Source organism: Dipodomys merriami, unplaced genomic scaffold (genome assembly GCF_024711535.1).
Source record: "Dipodomys merriami isolate MVZ:Mamm:240054 unplaced genomic scaffold, mDipMer1.0.p SCAF_1, whole genome shotgun sequence".
NCBI classification, from domain to species: domain Eukaryota; kingdom Metazoa; phylum Chordata; class Mammalia; order Rodentia; family Heteromyidae; genus Dipodomys; species Dipodomys merriami.
The window spans coordinates 42,970,640-42,988,367 of record NW_027202270.1 but is presented as its reverse complement, the minus strand read 5'-3'; the positions used below and the strand labels follow the sequence as shown (position 1 = coordinate 42,988,367).

Sequence of the window (17,728 nt, the reverse complement as noted above, 5' to 3'; positions counted from 1 at the left end):
CTTGACTTTCAAGAAAAACCTGGGGTAAGGGGGTGGGGGTCTGTCCAGTTGAATTGGAGGCAGCAGGCAGACTCAGGGAGAGGCTCCCAGGGTCTTCATAGGAGTCCTGCTTCTCTCAGGCTGGTGGGGCAAGGGCAGGAGTGACAGGGCACCCATGTCCCTGCATCTTGTCTTCTGAAATCCAAGGGGGTCTCCTGCTTTGTTTCCTTGATCGCAGTGAAGTCTTAAGCTAATGAGGCATTGCATGGCTTGATGCTTTCTTAATGTAGGTTTGTAAGAGAAAAGAAACACCTTTAAGCCACCTATTGGAGTATGCTTTAAACCCTTTCTTTAGTTTATTGGCATCCCTTTTGCTGAGAAATTATGGGCTGCCTTGTACACATTATCGCTCTTGGTAACATAGTTGTGTAATAAATAATGAAACACTGTGAGTGCTCAGTAGGTTGTATGAGTGCATTTTAACTCCAGAAAACTTAGTGTAAAGGAGCCATTCTGAAGGTTTCCAGCTAACAATGGACAGCAGGAAGCACAAGCTAGTGAGATTTTTTTCCTCCCTTTTCCCACTTAGGAGCTGAGTTGTCTTTCTTTATGTACTTGCTTTTAATGTATCCTCTGCCTAGAGCTGCTACTTTTGAAGGAAGGCAAGTTTATGTTCAGGTAGTTCTTATGTAGGTACTTCCTTTTATCCTCATTTTACTTTCTAGTTGCCTTTAAATGAGATTACTGCAAGAACTATAAAAATAAATCTTAAAAGAGAATTGGCTAAAGGCTTAGGTACCTGTAGGTAGCCTCATCTTAATTATAAAAGTCTAATCTTTGTGTAGCTTTATAAAAATGTTATTGAATTGATTTCAAGGACACTGTTTTCTTTCCTAAAACAACAAAGATATTTGGGAAGATAAGTCTACACATTAAATAGGAAGAATCTTCTTTGTTTTTATTATTGTTACAGCTTGCTATAAAAGTTTGAAGAATAAAATCTTAACCTATTTATGGAAATCTTTAGTGTCTAACATACTCTAAGAAAAGACTTCTGCAATAATAAAAAAAAGCAACACAGAGTTCCTGCAAGGATCTGACAACTGGAAACAAATTTGAGAAGTTGAAAAAGACAACTACAGGGGAAATAAGACCCTATTTCCAGTGTTTAAGGATCTATGGCAACATTTTTCTTTCATATTCTTGCAGTTTGTTGGCTGAATTATCTAAAGATGTTACTCAGGTTACAGCTCTAGAACCCTTTTCTTTTTTTGCCAGTCCTGAGGCTTGAACTCAAGGCCCAGACCTAAGATTCTTTTTGCTCAAGGCTTGCACTCTACCACTTAAGCTAGTGTCACTCTAGCTTTTTCTATTTATATGGTGCTAAGGAATCAAACCCAGGGCTTCATGCATGTTAGACAAGCACTCTACCACTAAGCCACATTCCCAGGCCTATAAGTCTTTTCTTAATAAAAGAAGCTGGCATAAAAATGGATAAGCTGGGTATGAATGGCTCATGCCTGTAATATCCTAGCTACTCAGGAGACTAAGATCTGAGGATTGCAGTTCAAAGCCAACCTAGCCAGAACAGTAGATGAGATCCTTATCTCTAATTAACCACCAAAAAGCCAGAAGTGGAGCTGTGGCTCAAGTGGTAGAGCATTAGCCTTGAGCAAAAAAGCTCAGGGACAGTGCTCAGGCCCTGAGTTCAAGCCCCGGGACCAGCACAAAAATAAATCTTCACTCTAGTTTAAAAATTAGGAAATTGATACTAAATATTAGGTATATTTGCCTTCAAAATGTACAGTTCATACTAGAATTATATCACTTGTACATTATCGTGAATTTACTAGTAACAAGCCGTATGAAAAAAATATGTCTTAATTTGCTTACGTAAGTCACATTTTTTTGTTTTGTTTTGTTTTTTTGTCGGTCGTGGGGCTTGAACTCTGGGCCTGGGCGCTGTCCCTCAGCTCTTCAGCTCAAGGCGAGCGCTCTACCACTTGAGCTACAGCGCCACTTCCGGTTTTCTGGTGGTTTATTGGAGATAGGAGTCTCACGGTCTCTCCTGCCCGGGCTGGCTTTGAACCACGATCCTCAGATCTCAGCCTCCTGAGTAGCTAGGATTACAGGCGTGAGCCACCAGCGCCCGGCCAAGTCACATTTTTCACATTTTAACAGCTTTACCCCTGAAATAAATATGACCAAATGTTTATGGGACTAGCTTGTCTGTTAAAAATAATTACATAAGGTAGGAAATGTTTGTCTCCTCTGTGAGAAAGAGAACTAGAATAGAATAAAGTTCTAGATAGAAAAACTAGATAGAATAAAGTTCTGTCAGAAGAAAGAAACTACCAGGCACCGGTAGCTCTTGTCTATAATCCTCACTACTCAGGAGGCTGAGATCTGAGAATCTTGTTTCAAACACTGCCTGAGCAGAAAAAAATCCCTGAGACTCTTACCTTTAATTAACCAAGAAAAAGACAAATGGAGCTGTTGCTCACGAGGCATAGCACCAGCCTTGAGAGTAAAAAGCTAAGGAAGAGCACTCTGGCCCTGAGTTCAAGCCCCAGTACTTGTGCACATTCATACACACACACACACACACACACACACACACACACACACACACACAGGATTTGAATATTAGAGGATAATGATAACATCTAAATTAGTATTAATACTAATTAACAAATTTTCTTCTACTTTTCACGTATTATGTGTAAATATGACTTTAAAAATTAAGAGACAGAATCTAGAATTTGTTCACAAGTGAGTTGCTGAATAATTTGAATATATTATGAGATAGCAGATCTGGCTGCAGTAAACATCACTGGGAGTAAAAGAATTCTACTCATCTGGAGTGTGGAAATCAGAATATGGATATAGGAAAGGAGGTGCAATCACCAGATTTGCAGAGCACATGGACAGCTGAACTGTTTTCATACTTTCTCTGTGATTTCTTCCTTGGCATTGGAGCCCTTAATTTTTACTTGAGATTTAATATCTGCCTGATTTCTTTTTTTAATGAATATAATTGTTAATAAAATGTTTCTATATGAAAGTGAAATTGGGAAAAATGAAGGGAAATCCTAAAAGCAATTTGATTTTAAGCAAAACAAAAGCTTAAAACGTGTACCTTCCTGTCCATTTGAAATGTGGCTTGCTGTGGTGCTTTGCAAACTTGTGGTTATGATTACTCTGTCATTCATCAATTATGGCAAATATGCTGATGCCAAATCTGCCATGAAATAAGTTCTCACATCATTCCTTACATTCATGCATTGCACTAATCATTTACCTCCTGTGTTGTACCAACTAATTTTGTGGTATCTATTCCCCTGATTTAAATTGGTCCTAATTTCTCTTTTTTACTTCTGTCCTTTCTTTCCCTTTGATAGCTTCTCTTGCCTCTTGCTGCAAGAATGTCTGAGGAGTCTTACTTTGAATCTAAAACAGAGGAGTCAAACAGTGCAGAGATGTCATGTCAGATCACAGCAGCAAGTAACGGGGAGGGCCATGGCATGAACCCAAGTCTGCAGGCCATGATGCTGATGGGCTTTGGAGATATCTTCTCCATGAACAAAGCAGGAGCTGTGCTGCATTCTGGGATGCAGATAAACATGCAAGCCAAGCAGAATTCTTCCAAAACCACATCTAAGAGAAGGGGGAAGAAAGTCAACATGGCCCTGGGGTTCAGTGATTTTGACTTGTCAGAAGGTGACGATGATGATGATGACGGTGAGGAGGAGGAGAATGACATGGATAATAATAGTGAATGAAAGCAGAAAGTGAAGTGATAAAATAGAAAAAAAAAAAGGGAAAAAAGGAAAGCCAAAAGCTAAAACCAAAGAAATTTGTTATCTCAGTCTGTTCAAAAACAGAAAAGAGGCAGCAAAAAAAAACAAGCAATGCATTTTTAAGCCAATCACATTTACATGACAATGATTTCCTTATCAGTTTTATTTTTGATTTATTTTTGCTTTCAGAAAAGTGGGGTTTGGGCTAAGTAAAAACAAAACAAAAAAATTATATTTATGAATCAGCAAATACGGTGCCTGATCATAGAAATTTGTGATTGTATACACACTAGAGCATTTTTACATTAGTGACATTCTGGCTTTTTCTTTTTTAATGAATATTTTATAGTTCATATTTGACTTTATTTTGTTCCCTTTATTCAGTCAGTTGAGAAACCTACCTTTGCAACAGGCACTCTTCACTCCTCGTTCTTCTTTGACACTTGATTTTTCTGTAACATACAACACTTTTTTTCTCTTGTGATAGTACATTGTAATGGCAGAAATGATTGATAGTGACTGTAAAATCCAGCCACAAAAAATACTGAGATGAAAGAAGGTTATAACAAAGCACTCCTTCAGAAATAACCTAACTGCCAAGAGTTTTCAGTACTAAATAGCACAGCTACTCAAAGTAAAACCTGAGCAGTGTTGTCAGTAGTACATTGAAGGAGGAATATGCTAATTTGAAGCCAGCAGTATTTGGTGTAGGCTTGCATTAAGTCACGCTAGCCCTGGAAGCAATACCACACTGTCATCTGAGGCTCAGCTTGGACATACATGGAGCAAGATGTGGTACTAAGGCATCCATCCAGGTGTGCATGCTGAATGGTGGCTACACTTGGTGTGGCTGTTTCTTTGTTTTGTAAAGGGACACAATCATCCTGGGTTCTAAGCAGGCATACAGATCCCTTAAAAAGGAAATTAAATATTACAAAAGGAATAGTAAAAATGTTATCCTACTTAGGCACTAGCACATTCTGAAGAATCCTTTTTACATCAAAACTAGCTTTCTAGATATTTTTTTAATCCTTGCTCAGTGTTTCAGAGAGATTGATACAGGTACTGTTCTGAAGACCTGGCTACCCAGGGATATTCTTAGATTATTTTCACATGTTTTTCAAAGAAAACAGCAAAAAAAAAATGTAGTTATATAACAAAAGGCAAAAAAAAAACAAAGACTTTTTTCCATTACATCAGAAAAGTATCATTCATTTGGCTATTATATTCCAATATCTTTGGTTGTTCTTTACATAGAAGTTTTAAGAAACTTCATGTTATCTAATCATACATGTTATCTAATAATATGTTCAAGTATATTTGATCATAAAAGTGTTGAGATTTGAAATATGATGGGCTTCTAATCCCTACTAAGAACTGAAAAATACCACCAAATGATCAAATATACTCTGCCTGGTTTTATGTAGGGAGAAACAGCTATTAGTATCTCCTTGCCAGGCAATCTCAGGCAGGTTATTTAATGTCTGTGAGTCTGTTTGCTTATCATCAACATAGGAATAATGATAATCTACTTCAAAGGAAATGTTGTGAGGATCAAAAGTAGTAAAATGTACCAATCAGTACTTAGAGCAGTACCTGGCCCAGGGTAGTGGCCAGACAACACCAGCTATTAATAACTGTACAAGTTAAAAGACACTGAGAAATAAGTGGTTTCAGTAACCCTGAAAACTAAACTAGCAATTTTAAGGGACACTTTACTGGTAGTATGAAATGAAAAGAAAAATGAATATCTTTCAGAAAACATAAGATGAACAACCAGATTTGATTCACTTGCTCTTTAGAAACTGTACCTTGACCAGGTGCACTTGGTCTGAAGTGTTTGCAGTTTATGTCTCCACCCCCAGGTTAAGCAAACACAGAGTAGAGTGAGCAGGTGGGCCTTTGCCCTGGAAGATGGGTCCCTCCCATGCCCATTCTGCTATAATTCTCTAACTGAGCAGGATAGATGCAGATGCATGGGCACACACAGGCCACCTGTCTGTATTCAGACACAGAAGTAGCTTTGACCACAGTCAGGCCACTTAAGCAGAAAGGATGCATTATAACTCCTTCCTTTTCCAGCATCCCTTGGAGACCTTAGGGAGAGAACAGCAGGAGTAGACCTTATACCCTCTCATACATATTCCCAGGCAGATATTCATTAAACAGGTACTGGCTAACCAGGTACTGTTCTAGAGAATGGCTAAATGACCATCTTGTACTCATGGAGCTTACATGCCAGCAAGCAGAATCAACAATCAACACAACATGCATCATAAAATAGATTAACATTTGCTAAGTGCAGGCTAAGAGAGGGTATAAGGCTGGTGGGAGAGCACTGAGGTTTAAGAGTGTGATCAAGAAAGTCCCACCTGATACAATAATGCCTGAGAAAAGCTGAATGATCTATATGTCATCCTAACTACTTGGGAGACTGAGATTGCTGAAATCGGAGTGCAAGGCCAACCTCCGCAGAAAAAACATTCAGGAGACCCCCTTCTCAACTTAAGAGCTGGATGTGGTGGTATGAGCCACTCAGCAGCCTACTGTAGGTGGATGCCTGCACCCAGGCAGGAAGTAAGATGCTAGCTCAAAACAAGCAAAAATTAAGGCAAGAGGTATGGCTCAGTGGTAAGAGCACTTAGCAAGCAAACAATTCCACGCTAAGACCTCACTACTGCAAAAATAATAAATACAATAATATTTTCAAAATAATAATACAACAACTAAAGTCTAGGATACATACATTGACTAAAACATATAAATTCATATGACTTTTTAATAAAGGTTTAATCTATTTAAAGCAGCCAAACAGGGTGAATTAGGGAAATTTAAAGGTCTTTATATGTAGATCAAGATTTACCATCAATTAATATTTCCCTCATCTCTTAAATGCTGCTATTTTCCTCACCAATATAAGGAGGATCACAGTTAAAATCCAGCCTGCACAAAAATAATTAGTGAGATCCCCATCTCTACAAATAAACTGAGTCTGATGGTGCATATCTGTAATCCCATCTACGCCAAAGACATAAGAAAAGGAGGGTTTGGGTCCAGGTGACCTAGTCAAAAAAAAGCATGAAAACTGCTCTGAAAAATAAGCTAAGCCAAAAAGTCTGAGGTGTGGCTAAGAGTGCTGGCTTAGCAAGTGCAAGATCCTGAACCACCAAAAAAAGAAAAGGAAAAATGAAAAGACATCACAAGGATTTAGGACCGAGCAGGTTTGGCCTTAAAATAGTTCTTTACCTGGGATTAGACTGTTTGGCCTGGGCTATTTTTCTTTCTGTTTCAAATGAGTGTCCTTCTAGTAGTTTGAAAATATTAAAATATCTTGGAAGTCTGAATTATATAACCACAGTTCTACAGTATTCTCATTCTGTCTGTAAAGATTATTTAGAATATTTTAGATTGTATGCACTTAAAAAGAAATGTCTGTTAGCTATATGCGCAATTTCTACTGATGACGATAATTGTGCAGTTTCTAACTCACTTTTCAGATCAGTTTTTGAAATGGCAAATTATCAGTGTTAGATTTAGTTCCAATTATTCAACTTAAAAAAATGTACATTTTGAAAGAGAGGAATAGAGAAATGGTAAGAAAGTTAGAGATTCAAATGAGAACTGAAACTCAATTGTAGTAGTCATTGTCAGAGTCACACAATCGAGAATTCGTCACCTTTTATCTGTTTTTGCTCTTACCCACAAAATTGAGTGTGTAGAATTTGGTGACATCTATATGCTCCCCAGCTGGAGCAATGCTGTCAGCCAGTGGGGCTGTGGGAGAGACTGGAGCACATTTAGTGCCTACTGCTGAGACCTGAGACATCCTCCATGCCAGAAGAGTGCATCTAGAGTGCCAACTGCATTGTTCCCTCCCCACTAAGAAGCTTGTTAAACCCGCCAGTTTTAGAGTTGTATTTGTAATTTGTATTTTTCCTCAAACCAAATTACCCAAGTCAAAAAAAAAATCATTTTCAGAGCAATAATTACTACCCAACTGAATTTCTTACCTTTGTGGCTTTATCTTGAATCACCATTTGTGGAGATGGTATCTGCCTCCTTAAGATTGCTGGTGGACAGACACTTCACGAAACAGCTGAACTCACCTTTGGAGGGGGAGAGCGGGCCTTTTTCCAATCACAGCTATTCCATCATTTGCAAAAGAGAAAATTCCCATTGAGGTGACTGAAGTTCTGAGAGGGTACCAACTAAAATTTAAATCCTTAACTTTTTTTTTTTTTTTCTCAGTACAGGGTTTTAACTCAGGGTCTCACCTCAGCCCTGCTTTTAGTTGGTTAATTGTCTAACAGACCTTTCTGCCCAGGCTGGCCTTGAAATGAAATCCTCTGGATCTCAGCCTTCTGAGTAGTTAGGATTATAGACCCAACTCTAAATCATCTTTTTTTTTTTTTTTGCCGGTCCTAGAACTTGAACTCAGGGCTTGGGCACTCTGTCTTTGAGCCTCTCTGTGCTCAAGGCTAGCGCTCTATCATTTGAGCCACAGCACCACTTCCAGCAGCTTTTTCTGTTTATGTGGTACTGAGGAATTGAACCCAGGGCTTCATGCGTGCTAGGCAAGCACTGTACCACTAAGTCACATTCCTGGCCATAAATCATCTTTTTTAAAAGCAAAATTACATTTTAATATTTTACATAAGTTACCAAAGCGATAAGGTTGAAGGCATGTAGCACACTGTTTTTGTTGCTCTGGAAATATTGAGGACTGGATTTTAGTCAGTAATTATTTTTTCAATATGCTCTGAATTTTTTAGACTTTAAATACCAGTTGCAGTCTTCAAACTTGATTTCTCCATTAAGATCAAAAGAATTGAGATGGTGGGAAGATTGAAGAGAGATCCAGAATAGTTTCTTAGCTTTACTATGCTTATAACTTTGTGCTCAGAATTTTCCTTAGAATAGGAAGAGCTTTAAAATGTAGTCTGAATTAAATATTGATACTTGGGGGAAGAGGGAGAATTACATTAATTCATTACATTAAACTAGACTCATTGCAGCCTTGTGAAACCAGTAGAGTCTCACTATCCCACATATATATTAGAGCATATGTTTTCTATAATCAGGCACCTTCTGCTGCTTTTGAGAAAAACTTTTTGTTTAGATTTTAAACATTGCTAGAAAAGATAATCTGTGTTATTCTTAATGCTGCAGCATAGCCCAACACAAGTGTTTCCATGATGAAAACTGAGCAGTTATCAGGAAAGCTGGGGGCTGGCCGTGCTTCCTCAGCCTTCAACTTCATGTGCACTGTGTTGCCCATGAGGGACTTTCTGGCATGTGATTCATTACTTCAAAACTAGTGTTTCCAGCACTTACATTCATTATTTTATAGTGTGTGCATCATAGCATATAACCTTCCATTCAGATATGACACACTGCACCTATTGCTTTTTGCACTTTGCAAATTTTGTATTAAGTCTTAGAAAATATTTATATTCTTTGAGTGTGAGCTTTGGATAGATGGCATTATCACTTTGGTTTTTTTTTTCAACAATAAATCCTCTCAGTTATTCTAATGCAATGTTATTCTGAGCAAGTCCTATGGCAAATACCGTGTATAATGTTTGTTTAGAACAGTACATTTTACTCTGTGTGGTTAAGACTACTCAGCCCCTGACTTAATAGCTGGAATTCGATATTCCAGCACAAAAGTCCACCATGTATTCAGAATCCAAGTTGGTGTCATACATTTCATTTTGATGTGAACTTTTCTTTGCTTTTCTTTGTTCTAAGACTCCATTTTGCAATAAACGTTTTGACAGTAAATCCTTTTGTTATGTGTTGCTGTGTGTATAAGATCTTCATCAGATTGAATTTGCAACATGCTTTGAAGGAACCATTGTCACACATGCACATGAGTGCTACCTTTTGTCTCCTGGAGTCAGTCAGAGTGTAAATAATTAATTTCTAAAGTGATGGGGCAGTCATGAGGTTTTTGGTGTTTTTTTTTTAATCCCCAAAGAAAGGCAGAAAGGCTTAGAACTCATTCTGAGGCAGATACACTGATATGTTAACAAGGTACAGAAAACATAAAGGAAATGGTAAGCTACTATGTGGCTGGAGATCATTAACTCTCATCCCTGTCTTGCCAAATTCAAACGGATTTGCAGCAGTGGCCAGCTCCAACCTTCCTCTCACTGGTCTTTGTAAGCATCTCTCAGGCTCCTGCTGGAGGAGCAGGCTGTGTCAGGGTCTTTTAGTGCCTTTCCCCTGGCATCATATTGATAAACCAGCCTCAGAAGACAAGAGAGCTCTCTACTCTTCTTGTCACCTTAAAACCAAAGATGTTGTTTCCTTTACAATCTCAATAGAAGAAATGCTGATTTCTCAGTTTGGGGAATTGTATAAAAATCAAAAACACACCCACAAATACACCCACACCCACACACCCACACACACACACACACACACACACACACACACACCATTTCCTATAAAAGCCAGCCTTGATACAGGGAAACATTTGGGGAGTTGTATAAAAATCAAAAACACACCCACAAATACACCCACATACACACACACACACACACACACACACACACACACACACACACACACACACCATTTCCTATAAAAGCCAGCCTTGATACAGGGAAACATTTGGGGAGTTGTATAAAAATCAAAAACACACCCACAAATACACCCACATACACACACACACACACACACACACACACACACACACACACACACACACACACACCATTTCCTATAAAAGCCAGCCTTGACACAGGGAAACATTTCTGCTACTCAGTCTGGTGTTTCTTGAACTAATCAAAAAGTACCTCATTTCACATTGGTGTCTGTGATGGGAGAAGGGAATGACACATTCCTGCAGCTGTATCCAGCTGCCCTGCAAAGAAGTAAAACTTGTCATGTGTTCTCTTTAATCAAGTTCAGCTTTAGATTTGATCTCCTTGCGTCTTCTTTCCACATTATTAAAGCAGGTGAGTGTGTTTAATGATTCTTACATACCTCAGGTATTTCAGATGAGGGAAGGGACACTTCCTGACAGAAGCACATGGGGAAATAAGAGTATTTACAGGTGGAATTAATCAATATGCTTTATGGCCTTGCATCTTAGCTTATCTCCACTACTCCAACCTTACACACTCAGGTTTAACAAAAGCAAAAATCAAAGAAACAACAACAACAAAAAAACTTCTGCTGCCTGGCCCCCATAATTTGCATTATTACCCATTCTTCAACCATTGTTCTCCAGTTAAAGCAAGTGTGCCACTCTCGTTCTCTTCTTCCCATATTTTGCCTTCCTGCTTCTCTTCATGTGGAATCACCTCTCTCTTCTAGTCCTGCTGCACCCAGCTTAAGCCACTGGCCTTCCAGTTCCTGAGAATATGTCGAAGAGCTCTTTGGGGAATCCATCAACCATTTAGACCTGACACTGAAGTCTGTAACAGAGATTTGGGCATTTTAGCACATACATCCTCCAGTTTCATTTATTCCACAAAGTGATCCAACAAATGTGTACCAAGTATGCACTAGGCAGTAGGTAAAAGCATGAAGGAAGTGTCTTGGGGATCCTCCATGAATAATTCATGCCCATCTCACCCTTGATTCTGCTAAAAGCAGCCTGCAGGGGCTCTGCCTTTCCTACAAGGGCTTAGAACATGTGAATATAAAATAAAGATCTAGGGTTAGAAAGATATGTCCAGTCACCCTTGGATTTTTACACCAATAATAAACACAACCAATTCATCAGCTTTGTTTTTAAACTCAGCCACCAAAAAATATATTTATAACAGAGGTTGGGTGATTCATTGGCATGTTATCAGAGAATCAAATATATAGCAAGTTAATATAATGAAAGCAAATGGCTATGCTAGATGGATTCAATCCATAGGACACACAGATTCTATGTAAGCTTTTATTATTTAGACCATGACGAGGAGGTATATGGTGAATTGAGAAGCTCTTTGGCTATGGAGATGTTATGAGCAAAATGTTCTGTACAGTTTTTAATCCTGCTGGTGCCCTGGAAGGGAGGTAGATTAGTCTGTGTCAGAGCAACTCTGTACCTGGATTTCTTAGGATTATTCCATTTTCACATGTTCCATGTGATCCATGGGTCCTGATATTTGGTTTTCTGAATATAACACAAGTGAGATATTTAAACACGTAGAAATTCTTCTGTGAGATTAAACATGTAGCTGGCTTCCAAGTGTCTGCTTTGGGTTATTCATTGGTAGATGATCCTCATGTTGCTTAAAAATTCCTTGACTGCCAAGACCCTATTATGGTATGTACAACCATTCCTGGTAGGCTGTATAACAAGAGAAGAATATATCAAGTTGTACAAAGTCTCTCCTGAAACAGTTCACAAGATTGATGTACATTATTGGCTTCTGGGGTCAGAACCTCAGAACACTGAGAACTTCCTCAGAAGGTCAGGGAAATTGTTTTCCATTTAACTTCACCTGCAGGAGCAGCGGCTGAGAGCTGAGTGAGGCCAGAGGATAAACCAAAAGGACAAGGATAATATTACTTCCTTTTTTCATTTCATTCATATCTCCCACGCAGCTGCTGCCTTCCTTTGAGATTGGTGCATGGACTGAAGACGACGTGGTAAGCTGCTCTGCAAATGCCTCATAGTACCTAGGCAGGTAGTCCACAAGCTTGAAAATGCAGCTACAGGGGCCTGGACAATAGGGAGGAAAAGTCTAAGCCAGGCACTGGTGGTTCATGGCTATAATCCTAGTCACTCAGAAGGCTGAGATCTGGGGATCACAGTTCAAAGCCAGCTGGGACAGGAAAGTCCTGAGAGTTTTATCTCCAGTATATATCAAAAAGCAGAAAGTGGAGCTATGGGTCAAGTGGTAGAGTGCTAGCTTTGAGCAAAAAAGCTCAAGGACATCCAAAGTCTGAGTTGAAGCCTCAGCATCAGAAGAAGAAAAAAAAGTATCACTACCAGAAACTAACAAATTACAAATTCCTTTCTTTCTGCTGTTAATCCAATGATCATTGGGAATAAAGTCTTGAGAGCAAAGCAAGTATCTCTCAAATCTTAAAGGAAGATTTTACCTTTCTATTGGCAGGGACAGTACTCCAATCACAAAATTTAAGTAGTGACTCAGAAAACCAAATGAACATACTTGGGAGGAAAAAAAAAAGATCTTAAGTTTTCCTAAGATGTCAGGTGTGGAAGGCTGGCATCATCTATCTATTGCTTCTTCCCATCCACTGAGCCCCAGGGCCAACTCTCTGCCATATAGCTTACCATGGAAAGAGGACTTGTAGTTTCTTCTGGTTTCCTTTATTCCCTTTCTCCTCAGCTGCAAAGGCCTATCTCCTTTGAAAAGAAATCATCTTAAAAGCACTGAGTTCCAATAGCTGTGTTTAGCTTTTGCTCTAAAGTTGAATTGTTTCTAGGCCATTTAAATAAATTTCAGAGCTAAGGGACCCAGAGATTCAAAGAGACTGAGTGGCCTCCTACCTATATGCCTTCACCAGGTAATGTCAGAGGCCACAAGTGACCAGGTACCAAGTGAAACCCAAGAACTAGGATTGTCTGGCTCTTCCTACCTCACCAATAGGGACTGCTACACTGCCTTATCTGGGGCCATGTGCATACCTTATGACCAGATAAACCCAGGACAGAGTCCTCATTCCATCTATTGCTGTATCCACTGATTAGTTCCTTGACAATATAGCAATGACCTGTGCATATGTAGGGGGAAAAAACACAGTAAAAATACTCTTGAAAAGACTTAAAATATCTCTCAAGGAAGTACTTCAAGTACTTCCCCTGCCCCACAGGAGAGATGGCTCCAGTTTGTAAGGTTGAGATTCTACAAGAAGATTCTACAAGGAGAATTTTTTCCATCTTACATTTGCTTATAAGCTAGGCAATAGATTTTTATCTTTAATGTCTTGAAAACTGTGTTTTATGGTTAAGCATAGCCACTGACTACATGTAAACCTTCCAAACCCTGTATGTCCTCTCTTCGCAGTATTTTTGGGTTCAGCAACTCGTCAGACAAGGCAAGTGGAACAAGTTATCTTCTTATTCATGGAGTTAACTTTGTTGTGGATGTGATTTTTTTCTCTCATTCTCTTCTGCCTTCTGCCCACCACCCTCCCCGTTAGGTGACTCTTCGGTGGAGATGAGTGCCTACGCCAGCTTGTTCAAAGAAAACAACATCACAGGCAAGCGGCTGCTGCTTCTGGATGAAGAGGACTTGAAAGACATGGGCATTGTCTCCAAAGGACATATTATCCATTTTAAGGTACCTGGAAAGGAGAGCCACACCACTAACACATCTTTACTGAGCACCATGCTGACTTGGGATGGCTGAAATGCTCCATATCAGTCCACTACCAGCTGCTGTCCTATGTTGCCCTTCCACCTGCTTCTTAATCCCACAACAAAGGAGGGGTGGATTTGGGATGGAGGAGGCTTCAGTGAAGAAGGGATGAAGGCCATGAGAGCCTGAGGCAAGTAGGTATTAACCAGGTGAAGGGGTAGGGCAGTAGGTATCCTGGGAGATGCTGCCTGGGGAAAGCCTGCACATGGGAGAAAGCTCAGTGGGCAGAAAGATTCTGAGGTTTGTTTCAAGAGAGATCTTACATAAGATAAAGATCAAATTGGCTTTCTAAACCTTCCTACTTCCAGTGTGGATGCATGGGGGATTGCAGATTAGAAAGCAGAGAAATCAAAAGAGGAAACAGAAAAACCAGTTTCCCATCATACCCAAACCTTCATAAAGGCTCTGCTCGCATGCCAACTAATTTCCCTTCCCTTCAGAGCTATTCACACTAGTTTCCTTGAAAATTCCTCATTAAGGTTCAAAGATAACCTATTCACTTTATTCCACAGACCCCCAAATCTATGAAAGAATTGGTATTTGGGTTTTTTTTTCACTACTGGGCCTTGAACTCAGGGCCTCATGCTCTGCTTGGCTTTTTTGCTCCAGGCTGGTACTCTACCATTTCTACTTAAGTGCTTTTAGCTGGTTAATTGGATCTAAGAGCCTCATGGATTTTTCTTCCTAGCTGGTTTTGAACCACAAATCCTTAGAATTCAGCCTCTTGAGTAACTAAGAATATAGGTATCATCACCAACACACAGTAAGTAATCATCTTTGTAGACCCTAAGCACCTTTTGGAAACAAACTTGTCACTGAACCACCGGAGACCATTTCTAAACAAAGCAGGACCTTGGTACCCATGCTCTCCTATATGCTGAGCACAAAAACTCAATAATATATATATATATATATATATATATATATATATTAAAAAGGCTATCAAAGAATTGAATCTGGACCTGTAGATATGGGCAAGTCCATCCCAAAACATAATGCTAGCTTAGTGAGCCACAGTAGGAAAAATTATTTTCTGCAGTACAAAGAAGATTCAGACTTCTACAAAGAGAAATTTTATAAATCTTATCCTGTTAGGCAGATGGCAGGTTAGATGTCCCTATCTTTCTATTCCCTCTGTGTCTTTAAAAATAGACCAATATTCCTTAGGGACCAGTTAGGGGAAAAGAGGGTGGCAAAACACAAAACCATTAGGGATTTACATACCCCCGGTTTGGCTGAGGACAACCCTTTCAATGTTGGTTGGTATCATTAAGACAAACAATATCCACTCTTATTTTTTATACTCAACAAATTCAGTGATCACCTATTAATTGTAAGATTGGGTTGTGAAAATTGAAGAATCATTTTGCCCTTAAGGAATTAAGGGCATTAAAAAAATTAAGGATTTAAAAAAAAAGTGTGTGTTCAAATTCTCATGAGCCAGGTGGAAGAAAAAGAATGGTTCAGCCAGGCGCCAGTGGCTGATGCCTGTAATCCTAGCTACTCAGGAGGCTGAGATCTGAGGATCATGGTTCAAAGCCAGCCCGGGCAAGAAAGTCCATGAGACTCTTATCTCCAATAAACCACTCAGAAAACCGGAAGTGGCGCTGTGGTAGCGTGCTTGCCTTGAGCTGAAGAGCTGAGGGAACAGCACCCAAGCCCAGAGTTCAAGCCCCACAACCAAAAAAAAAAAAAAAAAAAAAAAAGAATGGGACAGTGGAGTGACATGGAATGCAGAAACTCAAAGAGTAGTTTTGAGACAGATCTTTGAGAAAAGACAGAATTTGGAAGGTAGACAGGAGTGTAGGAAGACAGAGAACTTTTAGGGAAGAGAGAAATGGAAGGGAATGAAGAGCAGAACAGATTGCTTCCATTCCCAGGAGTAGTGGATCGCTTGCTCTGTCTGTTGGAAGCCCAGGTGGAAAGCAGAGCTCAGGATAGATGAAGTAGAAGAAAGATGGAGCCTCATTCTGGACTGCTTCTAACCTCAGGCTAGAGGTTTGGAACTTGACCAGAGCTAAAACATATGGAAAATTGACAAGTGTTTAAACTTTGCTTCCAGAAGTTTTAACATCATTTCAAAAGGACCAGCTGAAAAATCAGTTCTAGTAGAGTGGTGTTATAATAGAGTAATGAGGCCTGGCTCCTGAGGGATGGAGCACCCTGGTGGGTTCATGAAGCAGAGCACAAGGAGAGGTGCCGTGCTTGGATGAGCCTGGAAACGCAATGCTCCATGAAAGAAGTCAGGCACCAAGGGTCACACCTAGAAGAGATTTAGACCAGGTGACAGAAAACCGATCGGTGATTGCCGAAGGTTGGGGCAAATAGGGAAAAGGCAGTGGATGCTTCATGCAGACAGAGTTCTGTGGGCTGGTGGAAATGTGTTTGGAATCCATTGTAGAAGGAGAGTTTGTACAGTATTGTAAAGGTGCCTGATGCTGCTGAGATGTTCACTTTAAAGTGGTTCATTTTATGTTGTGTTGGTTTTCTTCCATTAAAAAAAAATATGGGCTGGGTGGGCATTGGTGGCTCATGCCTGTAGTCCTAGCTAACCATGAGGCTGAGGTCTGAGGATCCCAGTTTGAAGCTAGCCCAAGCAAAAAAATCTTATCTCCAATAAACTACTAAAAAAGCTGGACGTGGAGCTATAGCTAAAGTGGTAGAGTGCTAGCCTTGAGCAAAAAGAAACTCAGGGATAGAGCTTAGGCCCTGAGTTCAAGCCTCAGGACCAGAAAAAGAAAAAAAGAGAAAAGCTGTATGCCAGTGGCTCATGACTGTAATTCTAGTTACTCAGGAGGCTGAGACTGAAGATCCAGGTTCAAAGTTGGCTGGGGAAAGAAAATTCATGAGACTTTTTTCCAGTGAACCACCAAAATAAAAGGCCAGAAATAAAACTGTATCTTAAGTGCTAGAGCACCAGCTTGATCAAAAAAGCTAAGGAACAGCACCCAGGCCCTGAGTTCAAGCCCTAATATGCGTGCGCATACACACACACACACACACACACACACACACACACACACACACACACACACACACACACACACACACACACACACACACACACACACACACACACACACACACACACACGCACGCACAGGAGAAAAGCACAGTTATACTTAGAACTGTGACCAAAAGCAGTATTTTCCTACTGTGAACTGTCTTTGGAGAATGGTGAGCCTTAGAAAGATTCATACAACAAGAAAGGTCAGAGGAGCCTATGCAGGGGAGAGAAAGGAGAGCAACACCTGTCCAGAAAGTGGGGAATAGGGAGGAAGTAGTGTTTGGAAGTCAGGTTGGAATGATCCACAGAGTTGAGGGTTACAGAGAGGCCCAGCAGCTTGGGGAGAACAACCATTGTGAGAAGCTATACTTAGGTGGGGTCTCACCATGACCCAGAAAATCTAACCCAAGTGCCAGAGAACAGGGCAACCAGCAGCTAGAGGCACCCAAGACTTCCCTTGACTCCTGAATATAAAGACAAGTAATATACAGAAGTGTGGGTCTCCATGGTCAGGGGGAAGGACCTCTGCCTCACTGCCTAGCTACAGTACTATAGGAGCTGCAGGTGGGGCTCCTTTTTACACAGCTGAGCATGGTGTTTCT

The 17,728-nt window shown here is 40.0% G+C and overlaps 1 protein-coding gene across 4 annotated transcripts in view; it reads left to right on the top strand.

The window, feature by feature from the left end:
* Positions 1 to 17,728, top strand: part of Map3k20 (mitogen-activated protein kinase kinase kinase 20) — a 219,875-nt gene that overhangs the window by 118,230 nt on the left and 83,917 nt on the right. For 3 of the 4 annotated variants that reach the window (XM_070020747.1, XM_070020767.1, XM_070020757.1), the window contains exons 12-14: positions 12,336 to 12,380; positions 13,766 to 13,796; positions 13,902 to 14,041. In XM_070020747.1, coding sequence (XP_069876848.1) covers positions 12,336 to 12,380; positions 13,766 to 13,796; positions 13,902 to 14,041 — 216 coding nt within the window. Of the gene's footprint in view, positions 1 to 3,380; positions 9,564 to 12,335; positions 12,381 to 13,765; positions 13,797 to 13,901; positions 14,042 to 17,728 lie in introns of those variants that run through there. The other variant, XM_070020776.1, reaches the window with a different exon arrangement.